Raw genomic sequence first — 24,651 nt, forward strand, 5'->3', positions numbered from 1 at the left:
GACCCCCAGCTGCCCCTCACCAGACCCCCGCCCCTCAAGCAAACCAGTGCCAGCAGCCCCAGGACCTTCCTCCCCAGCCCGACCTGCTGCCCACAAGCCCAGCCTTTAGCTTGCAGCTATGCTTCATCCTCTTCAGTCCTTTCCTTTTTTTCCTTCCTTTTTTCTTCAAACGCTCACTTTCTTGTCATCTCTACCTCTGCTTCCTGCCCCAGCCCCAGGCCGAGCTGCCAGCTGCCAGCCACCCCATTCCGCAGACACGCGTCCTGGGTGGGAAGGCAGGAGGGGCAGGAGGAAGGGGGACAAGTCCCCCAGCCCCTCTGCTTCAACCCTGCACTGCCCACAGTCGCAGGGGAAGCTCACAGCTCAGGGACGGATCCCTCCACACCTGCAGATTTATTGCCCCTGCTCCACAAACACCCGCCTTCCAGCTGGCAGCCGTTGGTTTGACCCCCAAAACATCTGGCAGCACCGCAGCTGGAGCACCCGGCGAGGGGTGCAGAGGGAGCGTTCCATTGCCATTCCTAGAAGGAATGGGGGGAGAGCATGACTCCTCTGTGCTGCACCAGGGAAACAGGCCATTCAGAGACTGAACTTGTGCCCTGCACAGCACCAAAAACACTCTTACAAAATTGGGGGGGGGGGTGGGCAGAGAAGGGGAATAGGAACCCCATCATGATGTACCTTTGCAAATAAATTGTCAGTGAGCAGTGACGGACTTGCGGGTCCAAAGCACTCTCTCCCACTGCCACCCACCCACACTCACCTGCACAGGCAGCGTGGGGTCCTTAAATAGTGATATTAATCACTTGTGCCCCAACGAGCTTTGAAGGCTGGCATCACAGCCAGCTCCCAAGGGGCACAGCAAGCCCGTGACCAGCCCAGGAGGAGCAGGCTCCCTGCAGGTCCCGCATGCACATGTTGCCATCAGATGCTTTTCACTCCCAGATAAAGGGCAGGAAATCCCCCGGCACATCCGGGCCTGGGCTGGGCCCCTCGGTTCAGAGCCACCATACTCCTGCTCCCAATTAAGCAACGGGAGGCCCAGGCCTTGGCTGCAGGGTCCATGGAAATCCAGATGTTCACACAAGACCACGCTGCCTGCCCCGGGAGCCAGCTGTTCTGGGATTTATCCTGGCCACCCATCAGCCTGGGCACTATCATCACATTGGATGGCAATGGCAGAGCACAAGCACACCTTGCTGAAGGCTTGTCCCCTCCTGCAGCATCCTGGGCTGTGACACTGTGCACCTCTGCCCAGGTGTCCCAAGGCAGGCAGCCTGGCTGGGGCAAAAACAGCGCTTCATGAGGCTGAGCAGAGACCCCTCACTGCTGCTGTGGGGCTCAGCCCCCAGCTGCTGCCCCTGCTCCTGCTCTCACTTCACACACAGGTCAGTGGACCCGGGGTTGGCATCACACCTATCTCGATGACTGCCCCAAACTCTCACTGCTGTCCCTGCTCCGAGCACAGTGTTTGCAGTCGCAGCAGTGAGAGGTTTCTCGCTGGCTGAGTTCCCTGCAAAGCCTGCACGACTGCTAGACCCAGCTCAGAGAGACTCTGCTAGGGACCAGCCTGCACCTCAGCAGCTGCATCTCACGTACACCAGCTGTGACACCAAACCACAGCCAGGACCTGCCTGGCCAGTGGGTTTTGGTAGCCCCGAGCTCCCCCTGACCAGCAGCAACAATCTGTGACACAGACCAGGACATCTCAGGGGGACCTGCGAGACAGACACTGGGGAAGCCACAGTAGGGGACAGCTGAGCTCAGCCATGGGACAGCACAAGGAACCCAAGCTGGATATGTGCCTCCATGCAGCAGGACACCAAACAGCTGAGCCCACTGGGGAAGGTCCCCCAAGATGCTGCGCTCATTAAGGCCAGTTCCCAGCACCAGCCGTTAACATCTACTCACTGTAACCGGCACTGGGGAACAAGTGCCCTTTTCTGATAAGGGATCCTTCAACTGGCTCGACAAACAGCTCTGCGCTGGGCAAGCATGCCCACATGGCGCGCGGACCCTGTCAATTATTAACCAAGCGGCAGAGGGAAGAGCAGCGGGCTGGTGAGACAGCCACCATGGGCATCATGACTAAGCAGACAGGGGCTGGGTGCTCCTGGACCCAGCAGTAGCTGCATCCCACAAGCCCAGGGATGGCATCCAAGTCATCCCCAGAGGAGTATGAGATAGAGGAGGGATGAGCCTGGAGCATGGCAGAGCAAGGCCAGTGCAGCCCCGCACCGCCAGCAATCCCTTGTGCAGAACCATGTCAAATTAACCGGAAAGCAAACAGACAATGAGCACCTGCAAGCCATCACCTCCTGCACCTAAAAAAGAACTTAGTGCTGCAAATGTAGGAAAAGACCCTGTCTCTTTAAATTTCCACGCCCAGCCCCAGCAGCCTGGAAAAGTTAATGTAAGTATCCGGAGATGACTTTCAGAAAGGCTCGAACAAGAAGGGTTATTGTGGCTCAATCATTAACTGGGCGGGAGACCCCCGGCCTTGCTGGAATGTGGCTGCACGCTGCTGGTCCTCCCTGGAGCACACAGGAGCTCGGCACAAAGGTTACCGGACGGCTCCTCCACGCTCGCCACTGGCCCTGGGAAGGCTCCAACCGCTTTCCAGTGCAGCCTTTCTTCCAGCGCTAAATCCAATCAAACATCTCCTTCACACTTCCCAGCGGGGCTGGAAGAGCTTGTGGGCAAAGGGAAGTTGAGAAATGAGAAGACTCCAGTTCCATGCAGATGTTCCCGCTGCCGCACATGCCTCAGCTCCTGCCTCAGCTGGCCCCGGGCAGTTTCGGCAGCACCCATGGCTCAGGGTGCTGCTGCTCCAGGCAGCTCCTCTCGCCTCAGCATGCCACTGCTGTGCCACCAGCACGGGCACGGCATGGGGCGGGCAGCCTCGCAAAACCAACATCATCCCAGCCTTTGCAGCCCACATGCTGCCCCTGAAAGCCTTTTATACTGCAAAACCAGCTCAGCTTTCATCCCTGGGCTCTGGCAGTAGCATGCTTCACCAAATCTGGTGGGCAGAGGAATGGAGCAACACCTCCATTATCAGGCTGGCGGAGATGGAAGGAGATACTCGTGTTATGTGATACAACACTGGGCTGGGCAGCCCCGGGGAAGGTCCCACTGTCCCACAGGACCCTCGCAGCTCCCTGGCACTGACCATGCCAGGAGGCATTTCTCGCCCCCACAGCCTCCCCGCCAACACACTGCCTGTATTTGGAGGATTAAACTCCCACATACCTCCGAACATAAAAGCTCTTCCAAAAACACGCAAAGTGCAAATAAATGCAAGCCTGCAAACCCCTGCAACAGGCAAACCGTTTCAGGGTCTTCAAGCAATGAACAGCTTAAGGAAGAAGACTTGGTTCTCCTCTCTACTGGGGGATGATTTACCGGGTTCACCAGGCAAGCAAAGCCAGGGCAGCACCTGGCTTCCAGCAGCTCCCCTTCTGCTTCCCCACCACCACTGCCAGGCTCCACTGTGGCACAGAGGGGCCAGGCGACCTGCTCTCGGCACTGCCTGCAGCACCTGTGGGGCTCGGTGCCAGCCAACTTGCCAGCTTGTTCCTTCGGTGCAAAGTCATGCAGCAACCTCTGCTACACCCTCAGGGAAAGGGCAACCTATCTTTCCCCTGCCTGACTTCAAGTGACTTTGAGAACCTTCAAATCTTTTTGAAATTATTACAAAAACCAAGAGGAAGTACTGAAGCACCCTTAGGCATAACCATATTTTTTTATCTTACAAAACTAAACTGCTGGCACCCTGTCCCATGCATATGCTCAGTTTTGGACATTTGAGGCAATGCAGATGAGGAATGTTTAAGAGAAGCACTGGATTTTTTCAGCCAGTCTTTCATTAGAAAAGTATTTCCAGAGGAAGCACGAGTACATGAAGTGAATGTGAGTGCCGCCTCAGAAGCCAGGTTTGATACTTGCTCTGCACTGGGACTTGATGCTTTGTCACATACCAAAATTACTGACGAGCTTTTGGCATAAGGACGGGAGCTAATTTTTTTCCCTACAAGAATGGAGCGAGGCTGATGGGGTTCACCATGCTCCCTGACCAGCTCACGGCGAGAAGCAGGCCCGCTGGGACATGTGTGCAGAGCAGCGAGTGGCTGCTGTGCCTGCTCCAGCAGCACTGCTACCTCTCTTAACTGCGTTTCTGTTAAAATGTAAACAGAAAAAAGCATATTCATTGATAAGAATTCAAGTATGCACATGGAAAAGAATGCAAACTCCTGCCAATAACATCACGATACGTGCTGGGACATCCTGGGACCATACGAAGCTCTTTAAAAGAAGAGGTTCCTCTGCCCTCTGCACCAAGAAGCTGTTCCAAAACACAAACCACAAGACCAAACGCACAAAGAGATGGTGTTTAAGTTAGTCACGATCAAAGAACCCCTGATAAAACAGCATCTCACCTTGGCAGCACGCTCCGACAGATCAGTGCTAGCTCACAACGTGACAAACTATGCACACACAGCAAACCTGCCCATTTCTACTGAAGGTCTCCAAGAGAGACGATTGACTGGGAACACATGCCCACAGTGCCAGGAGCCTGCACGCCGAGTCCAGCCTCCCCCCGCTATAGCGAAAGGGCCGGATCCGAAGCCTCCTGACTGACGTCAATGCAGTTTTTCCATGAACTCACTGACTTTCTGGATCAGATGGAAAATCCGTGCTTCTCCAATCACCGCTTTAATTGTCAGTAATCCCAGCTAGAGGAGGGGGAAGAGTAGCCCTGAGAAACTCCAGACAGCCCAAAACCCACAGCCAGCCTGTCACCGACATCGGCAAAAAGAAAACACCTTAACACCAACGTAGCATTGGGAAGCGGCATTCCTGTATTGCAGCACTGGATGCATCCCACCGAATGTGCATCCAGTGCTGCAATATTAGGAATGCCTGCTTCTCAGTGCTACGTTTTTCAAGGAGCTTTCTTATCCCCGACTTTGGCGACAAGCCCACCCGCACCCCCCATTCGCAGAGCACTGGGGTGCTGGCAGCGGACAGGCCAGTCACAGAACAAGCAGCTCCAGTGGAAGCTGCGGATTCTGGCCCCGCACGCTGCTGAGATTCCCGGGAATGACGGGGATCCAACTAACAGCTCCAGGATATCAGGGAACACACCAGCTCCCAGCTTCCCCGGCTACAGCAAGAGCCCCCTCGCACCGGACCGTGTCTGCGCAGACACGCGGTGCCCAGCCACAGGTAACAGCCCCGCCGCGGCCGGCAGCGGCTCCATCTGCGGCGGAGCCCCCCGCAGCCGCCCCCCGCAGCCCGCCGGATGCCCCCCCAAACCCACCCCCGCACACGGGCCCCCCGCCCGCACCAGGCGCGGGTGCGCATTTACCGTCAGGCTGTGCTGCGCCGCCGTCAAACCGCGGGGCGGGCGGGGAGCTGAGCCCCGGCGAGCCGGAGGGTTGGGGGGGGGGGGGGGGGGAGGGGGAGGGGGAGGGGGAGGATGGGGGGCCGGACCCCTTGTCCCTGGCGCCGCCGCCGGGGGGGTGTCGGGCTGTGCCTGCCGCGGCTCCGGCTGTTGTCGGTGTGAGCGCGGCCGCGGCAGGTGCGGGGCTCGGTCCGCCCCCGCGATCCGCCCGCCCCCGCGATCCCGCCGCCCCCCCGGGGCCAGCCCGGCCCAGCGACGCGGTGGCGCTGCCGAGCCAAGAGGGGTCCCAGTGCCGGTCCCTAGTGCCGGTCCCCAGCAGCGAGGCTGAAGGTCCCAGGGCTGCGCCAGGCGCGCGGGGACAAGCCAAACCCCGGAGCCGCAGCCGCTGCAGGCTGGGGAGGGGGCTGCCCACACCCCCCCGCCCCTTCAGCCATCGCCCTCCCTCCCCTCCCAGACTGGCAGCGGCAACTGCAGGGCCTGGCCTGGCCTCCCCTGGAGCGGGCTGGGGGCTCTAGAGCAAGGACACCAAAGAGCTGCAGCCCAATTGCGCTCCCACGAGGGTCCCTCAGGCTGCTCCCCCAGGACAGTTCCTGGACGGATGCCCAGTTGTTCCTAGCCCTCCCTGCTCATCAAAGCAAGCAGGTGGCAAAAGCCACAGCAAGGCACCAAGAGGCTGCTCTCACCAGACTTGTTTTCCCAAAAATCCGCACCCCCCCTGCTGCGGGGGATTTCCTTGCTGGGCAGGTACCGCCTCAGCAGCCCAGGGTGAGGGAGATCCCCCACGGTGCACGCCATGCAGCCTGGCTTCTGGGTGCCAGATGTCAGGCAGGACCAGCCACTGACTATTTGCAGGAAGGCAAAGGAGAAAACGGGGATAGGGTCTGGAACAGGGGGAGCTAAGAGGTGGAAAAAACATTGTTTAAGGTGGACATGAAGGAAGAAAATTCAGGCAAAAGGGCTGAAGGTCAGGAAGCACCAGCCCGAGTGTGGAGGGAGAAGCAGAGAGGAGGGAGAGTGTGGGGGGAAGTGACAGGACGCTGAGCAAGAGGCTTGATCGTGAACAAAGATGCAACACAGGGAGAGACAGGCAGTGATTTGGCATGGGGTGACCAGAAAAGCAAGAGAGAGAGCAGGTACATTGCCACAAACCAGCTTTTCTCTTTAAATTACTTATTGGAGTGCTGCCCAAGCACCCTAACGTGTGAGGATCAAGACAAGAAAACCAGGCTTTTTCCATTGTTTTGATAGTCTGAGAGGCTTTTGATGTACATCTCCTTCTTGCCTTCCTGAGCCCCAAGCTCCTGACCCTCCTCCCACCAACCTCCCAACTGCCTCTGCTCCCCCCCCCCAGCCCTGTAGAGCCATCTGCACACCACAGCCCTCGCCTCCGCAGGGAAGGGGCTCTCGGCAGCAGCCCTCTCAATGAGGCCCTTGTTGACTTGGACGTCTCCATACAGCTTTGTGTGAGGGAGCCTCTTGCCAGCCAGAGGCTGGGCAGTGGGCAGGGGGTCCAAGGGCTCCTGCCGCTGAGGAGTGAGGAGCCAGTGCCACCGCCACAGTCAGCCCTGGCAAAGGGAGAGGCCGTCGATCGGTGCTGGTGGACATCAGTGGGAGGTCACTAAAAGCAATGAAGGCTGCAAGCACCCTGCTACAGAGCTGTAGGCAGACAAGGGGTCAGAGGGGGGGGTCAGGTTACGAGGAACCCAGCTGAGCCTTGACCCCCAGAAGTAACCAACATCCACATGTGCTGCTCCCAGCTGCTGGGGAAGGTGACAGAAAGGGATGGAGGGTGAGCAAAACCTCTGGATGGGTGCACAGCCTTGGGGTGCTGACCACCAAGCCAGCACCCCAGGGGCTGGCCGAGATTGCTATTTCACTCTGGCCATGTAAGTGGGAAAGGGGCAGAGGCAGAAAGACACAGCAGCATTCCCAGTGCAGGGAGCGTGGCTGGGCAAGGGCAGAGCTCACAACCCTTCATGCTGCCAGGGGCTGCCTCTCGCCTGACACCGCGGTGGGTCAGAGCCGGTGGCCCCAAGCAGCACAGTGATGGCCAGTGGAAAAAGCGCTCAGCACAAAGGAGGATTTCAAGCATTCTTCCACTCATTTCCTCATGCAGAGCAGGAACAGGGAGGGTGTGGGGGCAGAAAGGCAGGAAACCTCCCGGAGACAGTGAACTATGAACAAAGAGGGCAGGACTGAAGCGCCGGGTGCCCACTCGTCCCGCTGACGCTTGGAAAGCCGAGGCTGTGCTGCCGGGACGGATGCTGGGAGGAGCAGAAATCGCGCATACTGCATGCTCCTCCCGTGCCGCCCCATGAATGAGCCACATTCACGCCTGGCGATATTAATAGTTCCCAGCATATTGCCGAGGAATGGCAGAGCGCCTGCAGGCTGCCCCGCCGCCTGCACAAGGTGCCCAGTGTGCGCCTGTGCACACGTGTCCGCTCACCCGGGTGCCTGGCAAAGGCATTAATGCAGGGGGACTGAAGGGATAGAAGAGCCTGGAGCGGGATGCTCGGGGGGGCTGGAGGTGCCCTGCCCAGCACCTGGACAGCCACCACCAGCAAGAAGAGAGAGGCTGTTTAGGATGGTCCAAAGGGTGTTGCTGAGAAGGGACAAGAAAAAAATTCAACAATGGCCTTTTGGGGCTGGCTGGATACTAGGAAAAAATACCAGGAAGGGTGAACAGGCTGGGGAGCTGCCTCTTCCTCCTCCCAGCAGGGAGGGCAGGAGCCACCCAGCTGCTCGGGACACCCAGACCTAAACCTGGGAAAGCTCCAGTAATGGGCTCAAAGGAGTAACCCTGGCCTGGCCCTTAGAGGGGACCATAAACGGGACCCCAGAAGAGCTGTGCCTACCCCAAGGCAGCCCCCCCCAGCCACACGCACTCAGCAAAAGCCAGGTTCAGTCCTGAGCTACCAGGGAAGGCAGCACACAGATGCAGCCCAGCCCAAGCCACAGGTCAAGACATTTTTGGGAATCCATTCATGCTGCCCGCACTGCAGCCTGGCTTCTGCTGCCCATGCTGCCCACTCGCCTGCCAGCACTCAAACCCTCCCCTGCTATGGGTGAGATCCAGCGGGAAAACTGGCCAGGCCACGCTGCAGCTATGGGTGAAGGCTTATTCTGAGGAACAGATCACACCGAGAGATGCACACTGAACATTTCTGCCACGGCTGGGAAGCTCAGACAATATGGTGCTGAAAAAGACGGATTATTGGGCCAGATCCACAGTTCCCCGAATTAAACACTCCCCAGCAGCTGAGGACAGAGCATCTCAGGTTGTGAAGGGCACAGGCGCAGATAGCTTATCCTGCCCAGATGGGGAGGAGGGCAAAGGGGGTGCTTCCACCCCCAGGGGGCTTCTGCCGGCTCCAGTGGGAAACCCAGGCTCAGCTGATAGGAGCTCACAGGGGCAAAGATGCTCAGAGACCCTCCCGGCTCTGCTACAGCACCTGCACAGGTCACATCAAGTGGCAAACCCTGTGAGGGGGGAGCCCGGGAGTGGGGCACGGGAGGGTCTGTCACAGGTAAGCAGCAATTTCAGTAATTTCAGAAAGCCCGGCCCCTGGCAGCGCACCCCCACGCATGACACCTCCCATGCGTGACACCTCCCACGCGCGACAAATTCCATGCGTGACACCTCCCACACGAGACAAATTCTACGTGTGACAAATTCCATGTGTGACAAATTCCACTAGGAATTTGCCAGGGGAAGGTCCCGCCGGGAGCGGGTCCTGCCGGGGGGTGGGGGGGTGGGGTGGGTCCCGCGTGGAGGGGGGTTGTCTCACAGGGGGGGTCCCCCACCGGGGGAGGGTCATGCGTGGGGGGGGTGTGTGTGTATGTGTGTCACGCGCGGGGGGTGAGTCCCGCCGGGGAAGGGTCCCACCGGGGAGGGGTGTCACACGTGGAATTTGTCACACGTGGGAGGTGGCCACGCGTGGAATTCGTCACACGTGGAATGTGTCACGTGTGACACCTTCCATGCATGACCATCTCCCACGTGTGACAAATTCCACATGTGACACCTCCCACGAGTGACAAATTCCCACACGTGACAAATTCCCACATGTGACAACCTCATGCCTGGCTGCCCTGAAAGAAGCCATTAGCTCAGTCCCTGTCCCTCAGCAGCTAGAGGCAGCCACTACTTAATGACATTTGCAGAGCATGCTCCCGATCCTACTTCTGGAGAGGCCTGATGCTGCTGTCAGCAGGGATTTATTTGGAGGATGCCTTTTTCACCTTAATGGCTGGTCTGCAAGCCTTTCCTTTCTGCTTTGTCCAGAACAATACACGGGAAATGAGTATCAGAGAGGAAGCGGAGGGTTGGGAAATCCATGGAAATCTGGCCCCAGCTGGGACTGCTCAGCCGTCCCACACAGCCTGGGGTTGCCTGCAGGAGGGGACCACATGGCAGTGCGAGGTGGGGTCCTGCCACTGCATGGGTAGCCTACTGTACAGCTTTGGCTGGTTTGTCTCAAAAATCAAAGTCCTGGGATTTTTCCTTCGATGCAAACTGTCTGAGAGACTGTGACTGCCCGTGGAGGTGGGTTACGGGTGACAACTGTCCACCAGCTCCCTTGGCACTCGCTGCTGGCACAGGCATTGGCGATGCCCCTCTGGGCTGGCAGCCGCTGCCAGGAGGAGACCGAGTCCCCATGTCCTCCAGCTGAAATGTTACCTCCAAGAAGGCAGATGACATCCAAGTTGTTTTCCACTGGGGAGCTGAGCACAGCATACCCAGCTATTTTAATAACAGTGGGAAGCTGCAGCGACTTCATACAGCTGGCATTCAGGGAAGGGGCCGTGGCAGCACAGCCCTAGCTCCCGGCTGCTCCAGGCAGGGACGGAGCCTGGGCGCTGGGAACGGTTCTGGCTGTACCTTGGGCAGCAGCTCCGGAGCTTGCTGGGTGTCCTGGGAGAGCCGCGCTACCATAGGGGGAATCAGGGCCAGGCTCTGGGAAGCAATGGAAAAGCCAGGAGAGGCACGTTCCCAACAGTTACCAGGACAAACACAGAACCAACTCCATCCGGCCTCATGCCATTGTGTTGAGAGCTGAGGTCCTCTGGGCACCCACCCCAAGGAGACTAAAAAGTCATCAGGGAAGGGAATGATGTCTCCTGAGACCACTGTCTGAATGTTTCCTTAAGTGACCCATTTGTCAGAACATCTTCTAGGGACAATCAGCTAAGAGGACAGCAAGCAACTGCACTGGCCTCTTCTCAGAGCTTCAAAAACCCCAGCAGAGGGTATGAACTGACCGCAGGTTGGCTCCAAGTCCAGCATGATTCATGTGAAAGGCAGAGCTTCAACCACACTCCACCAGGCACCGTGCTGTCGTGGACTGCAGTGATGCAGAGCAGCCTGCTACGGCTCCAGCCGATGCATCGAATCACAGGTGATAAATCCCTCAGCATAAAACCACGCAGCTGCTCACATACACAAGGGGTCCTGCTTCTCCTGCCCTCAGACCCCTACACAAGCCTGACACCGTGACGGCTGAGCATCCCTCCAGCAGCATGGAGCTCATCAGGCTGGGATGTGGACAAGTGGCCAAGACGGTGTCAGCTGGGTTTGTTGTGAATGTTGCTGAGCCTTCACTAGGAGAAACTTAGATTTTACAGGCAGTTTTAACCAAGGGGAAAAAAACCTGTAATCACTTTTCTCCCCAGAAGCCTAGCCGTAGATGTGATCTGTAGGAGTCTTCCCTGCCCATTCCCTTGCACAGGGCTCTTTAACCCTTTTTAACAAGCTCTTGATTCTTAATCACTCTGGTGAAAGGGCAAGAGAGACCACCCAGGATTACCTCTGGAGCTCTGTTCACAAAGCACCTCTTGTTGCCCAGAGCTTTCCTGTGCTCCTGGGCTCCTGTGCTCACCTCACCCTTATGTGGGTGAAAAACATTGCCCTCTGATTAGGGGAACTGCTCGGAGATCCCCGGGCACATCCCACAGGCTCCCTGTAAGGCGGCATTTCCCTTTTCACAGCACTGGAGGCTCTGGCCAGCAGCATGGGCAGCACCGCTCCTCCCTTCGCCACCAAGAGCCATCGGCTTCGGGGGCTGCTCTGAGCTCTGTGCCCGCAGCAGAGGAGCCAGCGCAGGGCAGAGGAGCACTCCAGGGTCCCTCCGCTTCCAGAGCTGCTGAGAGCCAGTGACACAAGCTGACTGTAGGGCTGGGCCAGGATTACTTCTGAAGATGACACTGAGCAAAGACTCTCCATGCCACCAAGCAGTGACGTTATAAAATACAGGACCTCTACCCATCTTTCCCACGAGCTGGGCCACGCTTGGCAGCACGGCTGTTTCTCCAGGGTGGAACACAAGGACAAAACAAGATCCAGAGCATTTCTTTGCAGTCGGCAAAGCAGCAGCCAGGACCGGCAGCACCGTTTCAGACACGCTTGGCAGTGGCTGCCCTGCAGTGTTCTTAAAACAAGCAGCTGGCTGTGCTCCATCTGGGAGCCCATAGCCCCGTCCCCATCCCTGGTCCCCAACCTCACAGGCACACACCTCCTCCTCTTCCTCCCGCAGACTACCAGCCCCCAGCCTCGCCAGCACCCACAAGCCTCCCATGGCAGGGTGGGCCCCGACCCCCAGCCTTTCCTCCCACCTTTGCAGAGGGATAGTTAGGGCAGAAGCAGCCCATGGACACATGCACAATAACCATGGATCAGTCCAGCTGTCACTGGTGAGACATCTCAATCACACAAAGCTGAGGTGGCTGCAAGCCAGGGGAGACCCTCCTCCTTCCTATGGCATGGCAGTTTCCACGCTCTGCAACTCCTAATGAGATTATCTGTGGAGCACAAAGTTGTTCACCCACAAAGAAGAGAAGAATTGAAAAGGAAAGAGAAAGGAGCAGAGCTGCTGCCGGGCTGTGCTGTGCTTGTTGAACAGCTCACCACGTCGGCACAGCTATGACAGCGCACGCACGCCAGCAAGGGGGCTCATGCCTCTCTGCAGGACTCCCCTGCACACACAGCAACTGGGATTTCATGCCACTACCTGGTGATTACTGCAACATATGGCCAAGCCGCAGTTTCAGCCAGAGTGGGGAAGGGATGGGGCAAAAGAGGGGCTGGGCATGTCTTGTGGGGGTGCCTGCTGGGGACCGAGCTGGGGCTGGGTGGGTGCCCTGGCTGGCAGTGCCTCACACCTATTGCCTTTGCTACCCCTTTGAAAAATAGAAGTTTAGGGGGAAAATCATAGCACTGGCAGAATAATCCGGTAGCCCAGCAAGGGGACAGACCTCTTCCCGTAACCCCTGCCCACCCCAAAGCAAAGGCATTCCTACCCCAAAAAACATTGTCGCAGCTTACCTGCATCTTTTTTATCTTCTAGCAATGTGAAGCACTGTGAAAACAAAGAAAAAAAGCACAGAAATAATTTTGTTATCCTTTTGATTTTCACATTCATGGACTCCTACCACTCACACTTATGTTCAGTCCCCACTCCAGCCTCCCCTCTGCCAGGAGAGGGGCTGCCACTGGCGGTGGTTGCTGCAGCTCTAAGGATAAGCAGAGTTCTAGCAAAGGCCACAGCACTGGGCAAATGCAGTGTGCCCAGCATGCGTCCACCACCATGGCTCCTGGCCTCCTGGAAGCCATCGGAGGAGGAACGGCAGCCAGGACTAGGAGATCTGCATCCATGGGGCAGGCGAGGGAGCCAGGGAGAGAGATGGGGCTGGAGAGATGGACCTTTCTGCCTGACAGCTTCACAAGGATGCTGCAAAGCTGCCAGAGAAGAGACAGGGCTGTCAGACCCACAGCAAGGGATAAAAACAGAGGTTGGAGGACGCAGTCTTTTCCTCCAAAAGCATGGACCGTGGTGCTCTGCTCTGCACCATAGGTGACACCCTTGAGCCACCCACAGCCCATGCACCGCGCACCGTGCATCACACCCATGTCCGCTCCTATGCTGGAGCTGGGCCTGGCTCTGGACCCTCTGATGGCGAAGCTGTGGGGCAGACCCTCACTCTGGTGGAGGAAGCACTGGGCTGGCGTCCCCCCGAACATGTCCCTTGGTACCTGTGCAGCTGCACAGATGGCAGTGGAGATGTCCATATTTTAATCGCAGCAGGTCTGGAAGCAGAGCATACAAAGGTGCCTGCAGGCACGGAAAGGCAACAATAAAGAAAGGAGGAAAATAAAAAAAAGAAAAGCTGAAAGCAGGCTGGCCTCTCGCTCCCCAGGCCTCTTCATGGGCACAGCACCCAGGGTGGGGAAGGGGCCACCAGCACCATGCACAGGGGCTGCCTCTTGCCTGGGGATAGTTTATGTGGGGGCAAAGCCAAGGGAAATGGGATTTACAGACAGCAGAGCCTCGCCAGCACATGGGAGGTGACAGCAATTTGCACGGAGGTGGAGGTGGCGGAGGGTCCTGGCACTGCCCAGGTCCCAAGGCAAGCGCAGAGCCTGGCAACCTCCCCACGCCCCTCCCCAGACCCTGGCGAGCCCCCCACAGCACAGCCGCAGCCCTGCCGCGCAGGGCCAGAGGTGCCGGCAGGGCAGCGGGATCGCTGCAGGAATGCAGCACTGCTGAGCCGGCCTTTCCCACGGGCCACCCGGGAACCCTCTTCCTGCCCGGGCAGCAGGGCTGGGGATGACCTGGGGCGGGGGGGCTTAACCATCTCCCTGCTGCCAGGCTTCTGCCACAGCACCTGCCCAAGAGGTGCCCATCAACAGGACCAGGGTTACCACTGCAACCTCACAGCATGCCCGCGTTTGCATGGGGAGGCCACCGGTGTCCTGTGGCTCGTTTGGCATCGCTGAATCTGTTCCCACTGGGGAGGAGTGCAGGGAGCCATGGCTCCAGCGGTGTGCTCGGCTCTGTCCTCCTCAGCAAGCGCCTGGGCAGACGCCTGAGCCCCAACCTGGCAGCATGTGGGCACCTGGAGAGCATCAGGGCTGAAAATGTTTGGACAGGGAGATGATCACTGGGACACCTATCATGTCTCTTATCACAAGCTCTGAAAACATCAGCCTTGCAGCCAGCACATGCAGTTGATGCCCACGGAGTGGGAGCAGGGCTGGCAGGGGATGAGGTAGGGCTGCTCTCCCAGCCCACAGCAAGGGCAGGGATAGCTGGTCCCAGTGCTAAGGCTGCTATGGGGAGCCGTCTCTCCCTTGCTGTCATGTCTTAGCCCTAATGCCTTTTTCCCATGAAATCTTTCACCAGCCACAGCTCCACCTCATTTAACCTGGAAAGCTTTAATCCCACAGACAGAGCCCTGCATGTTTCTCCCTCTCCAAGAAATTCCTCCGCTGTTCAGGGCAAGTAGCTGAGCAACACTGGCACGGGGAGGAAAACGGGAAACCAGGCTGAAGCAGAAGCCTCAGCTGCATGCGAGACCATCAGTGCTCACCAAGGGAAATCAGAAAGGTGGTGTTCTCTGTCCCTTCGGCTTCCTGGGGGGCCAGCTGGCCCCGAAGCCCACCCAGCTGCTCGGGCCTGGGAGCAGCTCTTGGCTCCAGATGGGTAGAGCCGCTCCCCAGCTGCTCCTCTCCCAAAGCCTCCTAGTGGCTTGTCCAGCACTTGTGGGACCCAGGCAGGCATCAGCCAGGTCTTGTTTGCTTGTGGGGGGCGGCTGCTGTAGAATTGAAGTGGAAATATGGAAACAGAAGTCTGCCAATAGAAGAAGAGAGAAATGAAGTGTCCACCAGACTTGTGTTGCTGCAGGCAGAGCAACGGGAAGCTTAAAACCAGCACGGGGAACTGCACGAAGAGCACAACCACTCCCGAACTTAGGAAGAAGACTCCTGTAACATCTAACAGGGAGACCCTTAGCTCCATTTATCTGGGGTTTTGTGATGCCATGTTTGACAAGAGCCTCATGGGCTGAGATAACGAGGGAGCACAAAAATCAGAAACATCATTTTGGCCCTCGCCTCTGAGCATCAGGGAAGCTGCCATCCAGGAAGAGTCCCCATCCTTCACTGCTGGGCCACCAGTCCAAGGGAAGCACCACTTTGCCTACACTTACTGAAACAGATTTATTTTTTTTCCCCATGGCAGGTAGCTGGAGGTGGTGAGCTAAGGGGCTTGCACCCTTGTTCTGCTCGGGTGGAGTGTAAAGGCCACCTATCTCATGGCAAAGAGTCAAGTACCAAATACCTCCTGGAGCCTCTGATTGCCTAGTGTTTCCCTTGTCACAGTCCCCTGGCCATGATACCGCAGTGCCTGGGGTGACAGTGAGGAGGAACTGCCCCAGACTCAAAGGACAAATTTACTCCCAGACCCATGAATGACTTTTGCCCACACTCAGTCCCCACACTGCTCCAGGCATCCTGCAAAAGTACAAATATCAGCTTAATTAGTAAATTCGGAATGTTCAGATGGGCAAGTATCCTCAGACAGGGAGGGAGGCCAGGAATGTGTCGGGGTGGGGAGATGCCCTGTGTGCTGCCCGGGGCTGCAGCCAGAGGAGCAGCTGCAGCCGGGGGCGGGGGGGGATGGGGTGGGGGGGGCGGGGGGATGGGGACAGCGAGGGCAGAAGCCATGTCACAGTTATCAGCAGCTCTCTGCCACCTCCCTGCCACCCATGCCCACTCGGCCCCTGGCCCCTTGTCCGGCTTGAGGTGACAGGCTGAAGCCAGCCATCTGCTGGTTGCCTTCAACTTCACCAAAGTCAGCGGGTGTAAGGCACCCCAGCGCGGGCCAGGCTGGACCCTTTGGGGGCTGCAGCTCTGCAAGGTGGGATGCAGGACCCGGGCTCCATCTCCGTGCTACCATGAGTACGCTGGCAGTGACAACACGCAGCTCGTGGGGACAAGGAGGGTTAACAAGGACTTGCTAAACTCTCTGGAGACAGCTGGGACAAGACAGCTACTAATATTATTAATGAATTTCACAAATGTCATTTTTAGATGTAACTATTTTAAGCTTTGCTTGAAACCCCGGGGGAACAGCGTGCATTCCACATTGATTTCACCATGGCAGATCCACTTGCTTGACACAGCCTGGTGCACAGCGCGGCTTGTAAAGGGATTTTACTGCTTTTTCCAGTCTGAAGCTCCTGAGACCCATACTCACACCACCTCCAAAATCTACCTAGCCCACGTACCACCACATGGAACAGGCTGTGATACAATGAAGCCAACACAGCAAACAAGGGCAGTCAGAGAGAGTTGCACACTACTAAGGCGACAGATGAGGAATTAAACCCAAATGAAAAATACCAGATGCCGCAAGAACCACTGCTGCAGGAAATTAAAAACTCAAGGCCTCCAGTCTCGCTGTTCCTTTGTCATCCCACTCGCAGCTGCCCTATCCCTCCAGGTCAGCAAAGCCCAGTGTGGTCCTGCTGTCATGCCAGCAGCCTCCAGGTGAGCCCCCGTTTGCAGGGGTGCCCCCAGCCCAGCTGCACCACCCAAGCTGTGCCGTGGCAGGACCCAGCCTGGCCTGTGCTGACCATGCCAGGCGGCTGGCAGCACACACAGCCCACTGATAATTGCATTATAACCATGGCACCCATGCACACACCGGTGTTTGGCCAGGTGCAGCACCCTGCCTGCCCTCAGCGCTGCTCATGCCGGGGCACGGGTAACCTGGCTGGTGGGTAGTGGGTGAGCATATAGCGTGCATGGACCAATGCATCACATGCAGCCCATCCAAAATTAACCTTTCACATTGCGTGTGGGGCATCAACACGACATCCCTCTGGAGCAGATGTCAAAAGCACTGTAAGCAAGCCCCAGCCCCTCCAGAGATGCCTCCCCTGCTGTCCCTTCTGGCAGCTTCTCCTGAAATTAGGAGGCTGTCAGAAAGATGGACACCATTCAAATAGACAGTCGCTTACCTTGGCTCTTTTGAAGCAAGCCCAGAAAAAATCCAGCAATGGCATGATGGGCTGGGCAGGGGGTGGCAAGCACAGAGCCCCCCTAGACCGCAGCCCCAGGGAGAGCCCACGCCGGCACTCCCATGGGTGCTGCCTGCGGCAGGCAGCGGGCAGAGCCCAGCGCGGGCAGAGCTGGCGCAGGCAGGGCGGAGGGAGGGAGGGAGGGAGGAGGCAGTGCTGCCTGCGGAGGCGGGCCAGCGATTCAAACCCTGCACCGTTACTCAGTTGGTTGTGAACAGGCTTGGACAGCGATTGAAATTCCCTGAAGATTGTGAGTTTTAAACAGCTCCAGGCTTTCCTTCCTGCCTCAAACACACCAAGCAGTGCTCCCATTCCCAGGCAGTGGGAAAAGAAACGCCCCCAGAGCAGGAGAAATGGGAGTCTGGCTGTCAAAGGCACATGTAGGACATTGGAAACCCAAACCCCGAACAGTTTAGCTTTTGACTCCAGCCCCAGCAGCGGTCACAGCTGCGCTCGAGAGGGCTCCTGACGCTCTCCCCCTCCGAGGGACAAGCTGTACCCACGCAGTCACACCATCATGCCCGGATGCCCCCGTAACAAGCCCCCACACACTCTGCTGTGGCCAGCCTCACACAGAGCAGCAGGCACTGCTCGGCAAGCCTGCAGGTCTGACCCCAGCAGGGAGAAAAACATAAGGAAATAATACTCCCCAGTCATCAAATGTGGCCTAGCCATTCGCTCCGTCTCCATTCACTGCTCCTGAGCTTCCTTTCGCAAACGTGGGTGAGCTTAGCATTTGTTTGCAAGAAGGACAGTGATAAAAGGCAATGCCACAAGCTTTTTTTCGAGCCATCCAGTGCACAGGGCCCCCCAGGCTAGAATCTTGCAGGCACATAAGAAACCCCCACCAAGTGGTGTTATATGTGATCATTTCAGAAAAAGCTATGGCAAGTTGATGCCCAGTGACGCCCGGGCTGAGCCACGCTCCCACAGGACACGCGGTGGATGCCCAGCAAGCTGGCAGCACCGCTCCTGCCCACCACCCACCCCAGACTGGTGCCTGGCTCCATGCGTCCCAGGGGCCAATCCTGCCCGTGCACAGCCCTGGGTCCATGCATGCTGATCGCAGGTGGGTAGCATGTGCTGGCATGCAGGAGCGTGGTGGCTTCTCCCCCCGGACAAGGTGCCATTTGTAGCGCAATACCCCAGCAACTGGTGCATGCAGCAGCTGAGCCTGCTGCCAAATGTCAGTGAGGGCAGAGCAGGATGTGATGCTGGGCCCCCCCAAAGCAGGACCAGAACCTCTGCAGACAGCTGCTGCCCATCCTGGGGCCACCTCTGCTGCTTTTTCCTGCCTGTCACCAGTGCCAAGGAAGACAGGACCGGCAGGGAGAGGAGCAGAGAGCAAACCAAGCATGAGTGAGCTGTGGCTGGTGGGACATGGGTCGGTAGCAGCGCAAGCACAGGACGTCCCACGGGTGCAACAGCTCCTCCTGGCCACCACCACTGCTGGGCCAAAGGAGTGTGCTTGCACCCCAAACCTCTGCTCCAGCAGGATCGGTGCCAGTCTTGCTGGTGCTCTCCTCAACAAAGCAGAGGGCACAGTCACAGCTCATGGGAAGCAGGAGCAGGAAGATAAGGCAAGGACATGAGCATGGAACACAATGACACAGCAGCCTGGAGAAGATGGCACAGGGCACTGCCACCCATGTAGCATCCCCAGGCCCGCCTGGATCTGCAGTGCTGCCCTGGTGGCATTGGCATGGCCCCGGCAGCAGCACACAGGCGGTGTCAGCCCCAGCCCCAGCTGCCTCCTTCCATCTCCCCCTTGCTCATTTCTCAGCGGGTTTTGGCACCACTCCCGGGCTTGGCATTGGCTGCGGCTCCTCTGCTGTGTCCCTGGCATTACTGGGCCAGCACAGCGGGGCTGGGGGCACCGCAGCACAGCGTAAGCTTTGTGTGTCGGCCTCTTTTCTCCTCCTTTAAACACCTGGGGCTGGGAAGTCAGTCTCACCTCTACGGCACGCTTGCCTGCGGTCACCTTTCCTACAAGTGTTTTACCCATAGGAAGGTACACACAGGAGTTAAAGGCACCTTCCATAACTCACTCACTGCTGCCTCACGGGACACAGTTTTTATTCCAAGGACTTGCAAATAGTTGCCGGCAGTGGAACAAGGCAGCTGGGACAAGTGCCCATTTCCAGAGGTCCCATTCAGCTTTCTGGGTACCGCTGCCATAGTGCTGAAGCTGCCAGGGGACCTGCCACTGCGGCAGGGCCACCGAAAGGCATCACCACTACAGTCTCCTGCAAAAGTCCCTCGCTGCCATCATCACTCCAGGTGACCTGGGAAGACTTCTCTATACTTCTTACTGGCTTTCTCCTCAGAAAGGCATCCCCTGCAGAACACCCGGCCAGACCAGCAAGCGGGCAGGGGCACATGCGTGTGCATGAGCCAGCAGGTACCTAGACCTCCTGCCCTCAGTGTGGTTTTGGTGCAGGAGACACACTCCTTCCTTTCCATCTCTGCCAGAGCTGGGGCTGAAGAGAGCTGTCACAGGAGGCACCGTCCCTGCAGGGACAGCGGCACTGCTGGGCTGCGCCCCGCTGGGCTCCTCTTCCCACCAGGGGCTCACCTGTCAGCACTGCGCTCTGCTTCGGGGGCAGGACAGGCAACTGCCTGTGCCAGTAGCAGTCAGGTGTCGAATAGCCATCCCCAAGGGAATCACGACTGACCGACGAAGATGGCTCTACCCTGCCAAAACCAGGAAAGTCCTTGCAGAAAGTGGGGCAGCCCCACAGATTTAACCATAACTACACCAGCCCACCAGAAAGGCACTCCTGGAGAAATGACCCCACCAGCACCTCACTTCACTGCTTGGTCTGGCAGCATGAAGTCCTTCTTCCACTTCCTCCAAAAGCAAAAAGCCCTAAATTAGTGCAAATAGAAGAAAGCTGTCTCCTTCCCAGGGCCTGGGAGACAAACCACAGAGGCTTCTGCATACTTGCATAGCTTCTTCCTATCCAGTCATCCCAAAAGCATTCAAGTAATTTTAAATCTAGGATCCCTCTTTCAGCACACGAGGATACCAGCTGAGGTAAGAATAGGTCCTGGGGACTGGATCCACTGTGAAGTGGCTGAAGCCTGTACACACCAAGTGTGTATTTCTGCCAAGAGATGCCAGGACACAGACTCCACTGCTGCATTTGTCTCTTCCCAATATTTCTAATGTACCAGCTCCACAGGCATCTACAAGCAAAAGAAAAGCAATTTCTATTAATTTTATATGTATATATATGTATGTATCACTGTCACCTTCAGACTTACATGAAAACCCATTTTATACTTGAGTTTGTTTTAAAAGGCTGATTCTAAGGAGAACTCTACACACTCACTAGGAGTTTTCCACATGGTGAATGCCAGCCCTGCCCCATCCACTGCCCACAGTGCCCAGAGCTGGGACAGACACCAGGATGCTCACCAAAGAGACCCAGCACTGTGACAAACACCTTGCTTTCTCTGTAAGTCACAGGACAGGACCAGTATTTTGTAGAACAGGTACAGCCTTTTCTCACAACAGCTCATCCCCCAGAGGATCCCATGTCACCTCTGAACAGCCCTGCGGCCAGCAGCTATTCCTGTCCCATTGATGAGCTATTGCTGTCATGACTGCTGCTCAACAGCACCAGGCGCAGCATTAATAACAATTAGCGTTAATAACAGCTAAAGGCTGCAGCCTGCCAGGCAGCTTCCTCGCCGGCAAGAGAAGCCACCATCACTGCTGGTACTGTTTCCGAGGGCTGGCTCCACTTCTGCTGGAAACTGTGGGGCATCTGAAGAGGTGTGAGCAGGGGGCAAGCTGCGCCGAGCAGCAAGCAGCCCCATTGAGCCATTAACATGCAGTGATTTTCCACTTGCCGCTGTATGCAGGCATTTCCCTGAGGTCGGGAAGGGAGCAGCTACTGCAGAGCAGGCGTTTGCCCTATTAGCATAGCGGGAACAGTAACCCTTTTCTTTTAATAATGCTGAATTGCTGGGCGGGTGATGCTGGGGCAGGGCTGGCAGCGCTGGACTGGGGCTGTGACACTGTGTGCGTGGCCAGAGAATATGAGATGGAGAAGACTTAAAACCTGCTGCCCATGGGAAACATCACCAGGGTGGCTGCAGGGACTGTGCCTTTGTGAGGACAGGGCTGACCCCTCCTGCACTGGACCAGCCCTGCTGTGGCCCTGGGTGAGGGGCTGCAGGGGCTGTGCTGGGGAGATCCAGCATACACGGCTGGGGCTCAGATGCCAGCCCTAGCACAGACCTCGGCTCCAGCCCAAGAGGCCAGGGGTCCCTGCCAAGATGGGTGCCCTGGTATTAAAGATGCATCAGGCACCACGGTGGCTGGACCACAAGAAGCCTGCCAAGACACGTGAACATCAAAGAGCAGCAGAAGACATCCTCCTGTGCCTGCTGTCCCACGGCTGCCCCATGCTGCAGAGAGCTCCCTGCCTGCCTGCCACCACTGCTTTTCCCTTAAAAAGTTCCTCATTAAAAATAATCTCAGCGTGTGTGCTCCAGTCTCCAACAGTGCATTCAGGAACATGAGAAAACTGTTCAAATCTGTGTATTATTTTTTTTAACAGATGAGAGTCTAAACTGTTTGGTTTTGATTGTGAAAACAAACCATTCAAACAGATGTCATCTCTTGGAATAGGTACCTAATTTTGTCACTCATAATGGGGCTCCTGGCCTTTGCTGCTCAACCAGGCATTGCCAAACGTCCCTGGGCAGGCAGGGAGCCATGGCTCTGCCACCCACCCGCCCTGGGCAGCACGTCAGCGCCGCTTGCCAGAGAGTACTGCCCTGGGAGGTGGCGGGCAGCGCCAGGAGCGATGCCGTGGGACGGGATCAGTACAGGAACAGTTTTGACCAACGCAGGCTTGATTATGAAAGATCTCCATCCAACATGATCAGCCTTGACACACAAAGAGGCCATTTAACAATAAAGGAGAGTTATTGCCAGCAGGGCAGTTGCTGCTTCTACTTTGAGGAGCGACAGACAGGCTATGAATGTACCACCTGGGCTGGTGCTGTGACCAGGACAAGGGGAAATGCCCTGGCCTTTGCCCGTGGAGCACACGCCACTCACCCAGCAAACCAACCTGTTCCTTGTGCTGCCACCACTGCATGTGCACCCCTGTGCAGGGCTGGAGCAGGGCACAGGGCGCAGGGGCACGCGGCTGGCTCTGCTCCCGCCTGGGCGCACCGCACCACTGCCTTTGGGCAGGTTTGGCACCCCGTCAGCGAGCCAACATGGTGGCTGAAGTGTGCTTGGCCATGGATCCTGCCGGGAGGCACAGCAGGGCTCTGGACTGTGGGTGGGATGTGCCAGGGATGGGCGCTGCCTACGAGGAGGACGAGGGCAGGAGCTGGGCTGTGGGGATGCCCCACGTTGCTGCAGGCTGCACCGCAGAGCCAGCCCAGCTGGAAAGCATCTCTCTCTGACAGACAATTAGGCAATTACTTAATCCCCACTTGCCAGCTCCTATGGCAAAAGGAAACACTGAGGTGAGCAGGGCAGCACCCCTGTAACCCTTCTGGGGTTGAAGGCATAAATCCCCAAATCCTCGCCCCATCCCACGGCGATAATGCAGCCAGCTGGTCCCATGGCATCCCCCCAGCAAGTCCGTTCTCGAAGGCTGAGACAGGAGCGGGATATCACCCTCCCTCAGCACTTATGGGACTCGCATCCTGCTGATGCTTCACTCTCTAACAGCAATTACATTTTTCCTTAACCCAGATGCACACCAGACTGCTGTAGACAACCCGAGGGCCCCTTGCCTTATCCACAGCTGCAGGAAGCTCCCTGTCCTCCCCAGTCCCCTCAAAGGTCCTCGCGAAGGCTGAATCAGTGCATTTCCCCACAAAAGATGGTCTGGTTTGTAAATACCAGTGAACATATATAAATCATATAAATCCTGATTTATCCAATATACACACAAAAGTCAAACAAATTTTTTGGATGACTAGTCCTCACAGACTTGCAAAATTCCCCCAATTTCACTAAATAGGAGGTGACCTCACCAAAAAAATTAGTCAATGATGTTTTTGTGGAGTTTCTGTTGCACAAGCTGGGGTGTACTCCTGCCCGGATTCACTGAGACTTCTACAGATCTGTAAGTCTACAGCTGTCAGCCAGAAAGCTTGGAGACTTCAACAACAGAAGGTTTGCACCATTAAATTCTGTTAACAGAAAAACATTAGCCTTGTTAATTAGCATCCTGGCTTTCACCAGAAGCAGAGTGCCCTCTCTCCCTGAGGCTAGCTGCTGCACCCCAGGGCTCCCCAGGACCCCCCACTGCCACCCCCCTAGGCTGCGGGTGAGGACAATGGCAGCATCAATGAAAAATACTCTCCCTGACCCTGGGGTGAAGCAGACATAACCTGTGGGCAGCACAGTTCGGCGACCGGCAGCCCTGGCCTAGGACAGGGCTCTGCTGCACTCTGTGCAGCCCCAGCCAGGGATGCGGCTGTGGTGGGTGACCAGAGGAACGTGCCAAGCCAGGGCATCGCGAAGGATCCGCACGCCTGGCTCCATCCCTCCTCCCACTCCCCCTTCTTCATCCACCTGTGGCAGCTACTTTCCATGGGGATGCTTGACCTCAGCCATTACATTATCACTTCCAAATCCACCAGCTCAGCACAGAAACTCAGGTCATTCCTCAGTCTGTCTGTATTTGAAGCAGACTGCTTTAAGGTCATTATCCTGCAGCACCCAGGGCTTGCAATCAATATGGGGGAAACGTGCTAGTCAGATGCATTTAAAAGAGCATAACCGATATGGTCATGTTTTTGAGGTACTATAGACAAGTTACACAAATTACAAATAGACCTAAGTGATACAAAAGGAAATTGGCTTTTGAGACCTGTATACCTAACCAATCTTAACTCTATTTATATTCAAACACCCAAGAGTAAAGTGTCTGGGAAAAGTCTACAAAGATTCCCACACAAGACAGAACTCCAGCAAAAACCTGCTGCTATGCTGTAGTTTTCATACAGGCATCTTGAAGATAAAGAGACGCATAAAAGAGGCTGCATTTTTAATGTATGAAAGAGTGGCATAAACAGAATGTTCACAAGGCAGCCTTCCTTTCCCACAGGAATATTACTGAGCTAGTAGAGCCTGGCTGGGACATTAATCCTCTGCCCCAGAAGGCAGGCGCCAGCCAAGCACAAGGAATTGCGAGCATCTCTTATTATTAGCAAGAGCAGGGAGGCTCCTACAGCAAACGTATAGGAAAGCAAAGGGACGAGCTATTAACAGCTAGAGGACAGCCCAAGCCCTGGGGCAGGGTCTGACCGTCCCAGGGGCTGGATGGAGAGCGACAGTCCCAAGCACCCGCACCACAGGGCAGAAAAAGCAGATTAATCCCCCTCTTGCTAAAGCCAAA

At 56.8% G+C, this 24,651-nt stretch overlaps 1 protein-coding gene across 2 annotated transcripts in view; it reads right to left on the bottom strand.

The window, feature by feature from the left end:
* STARD8 (StAR related lipid transfer domain containing 8) overlaps window positions 1-17,376 on the bottom strand; it is a 57,070-nt gene extending 39,694 nt beyond the window's left edge. The window contains exons 1-2 of one of the 2 annotated variants that reach the window (XM_027807836.2): window positions 17,210-17,376; window positions 12,732-12,765 (exon numbers count right to left, since the gene is read on the bottom strand). In XM_027807836.2, the coding sequence (XP_027663637.2) occupies window positions 12,732-12,765; window positions 17,210-17,254 (79 nt within the window). In that variant the 5' untranslated portion in view covers window positions 17,255-17,376. Of the gene's footprint in view, window positions 1-5,371; window positions 5,577-12,731; window positions 12,766-17,209 lie in introns of those variants that run through there. The other variant, XM_055727508.1, reaches the window with a different exon arrangement.
* Between the last annotated feature and the right edge of the window lie 7,275 nt (window positions 17,377-24,651).

This window comes from Falco cherrug, chromosome 15, assembly GCF_023634085.1.
Source record: "Falco cherrug isolate bFalChe1 chromosome 15, bFalChe1.pri, whole genome shotgun sequence".
NCBI classification, from domain to species: Eukaryota; Metazoa; Chordata; class Aves; order Falconiformes; family Falconidae; genus Falco; species Falco cherrug.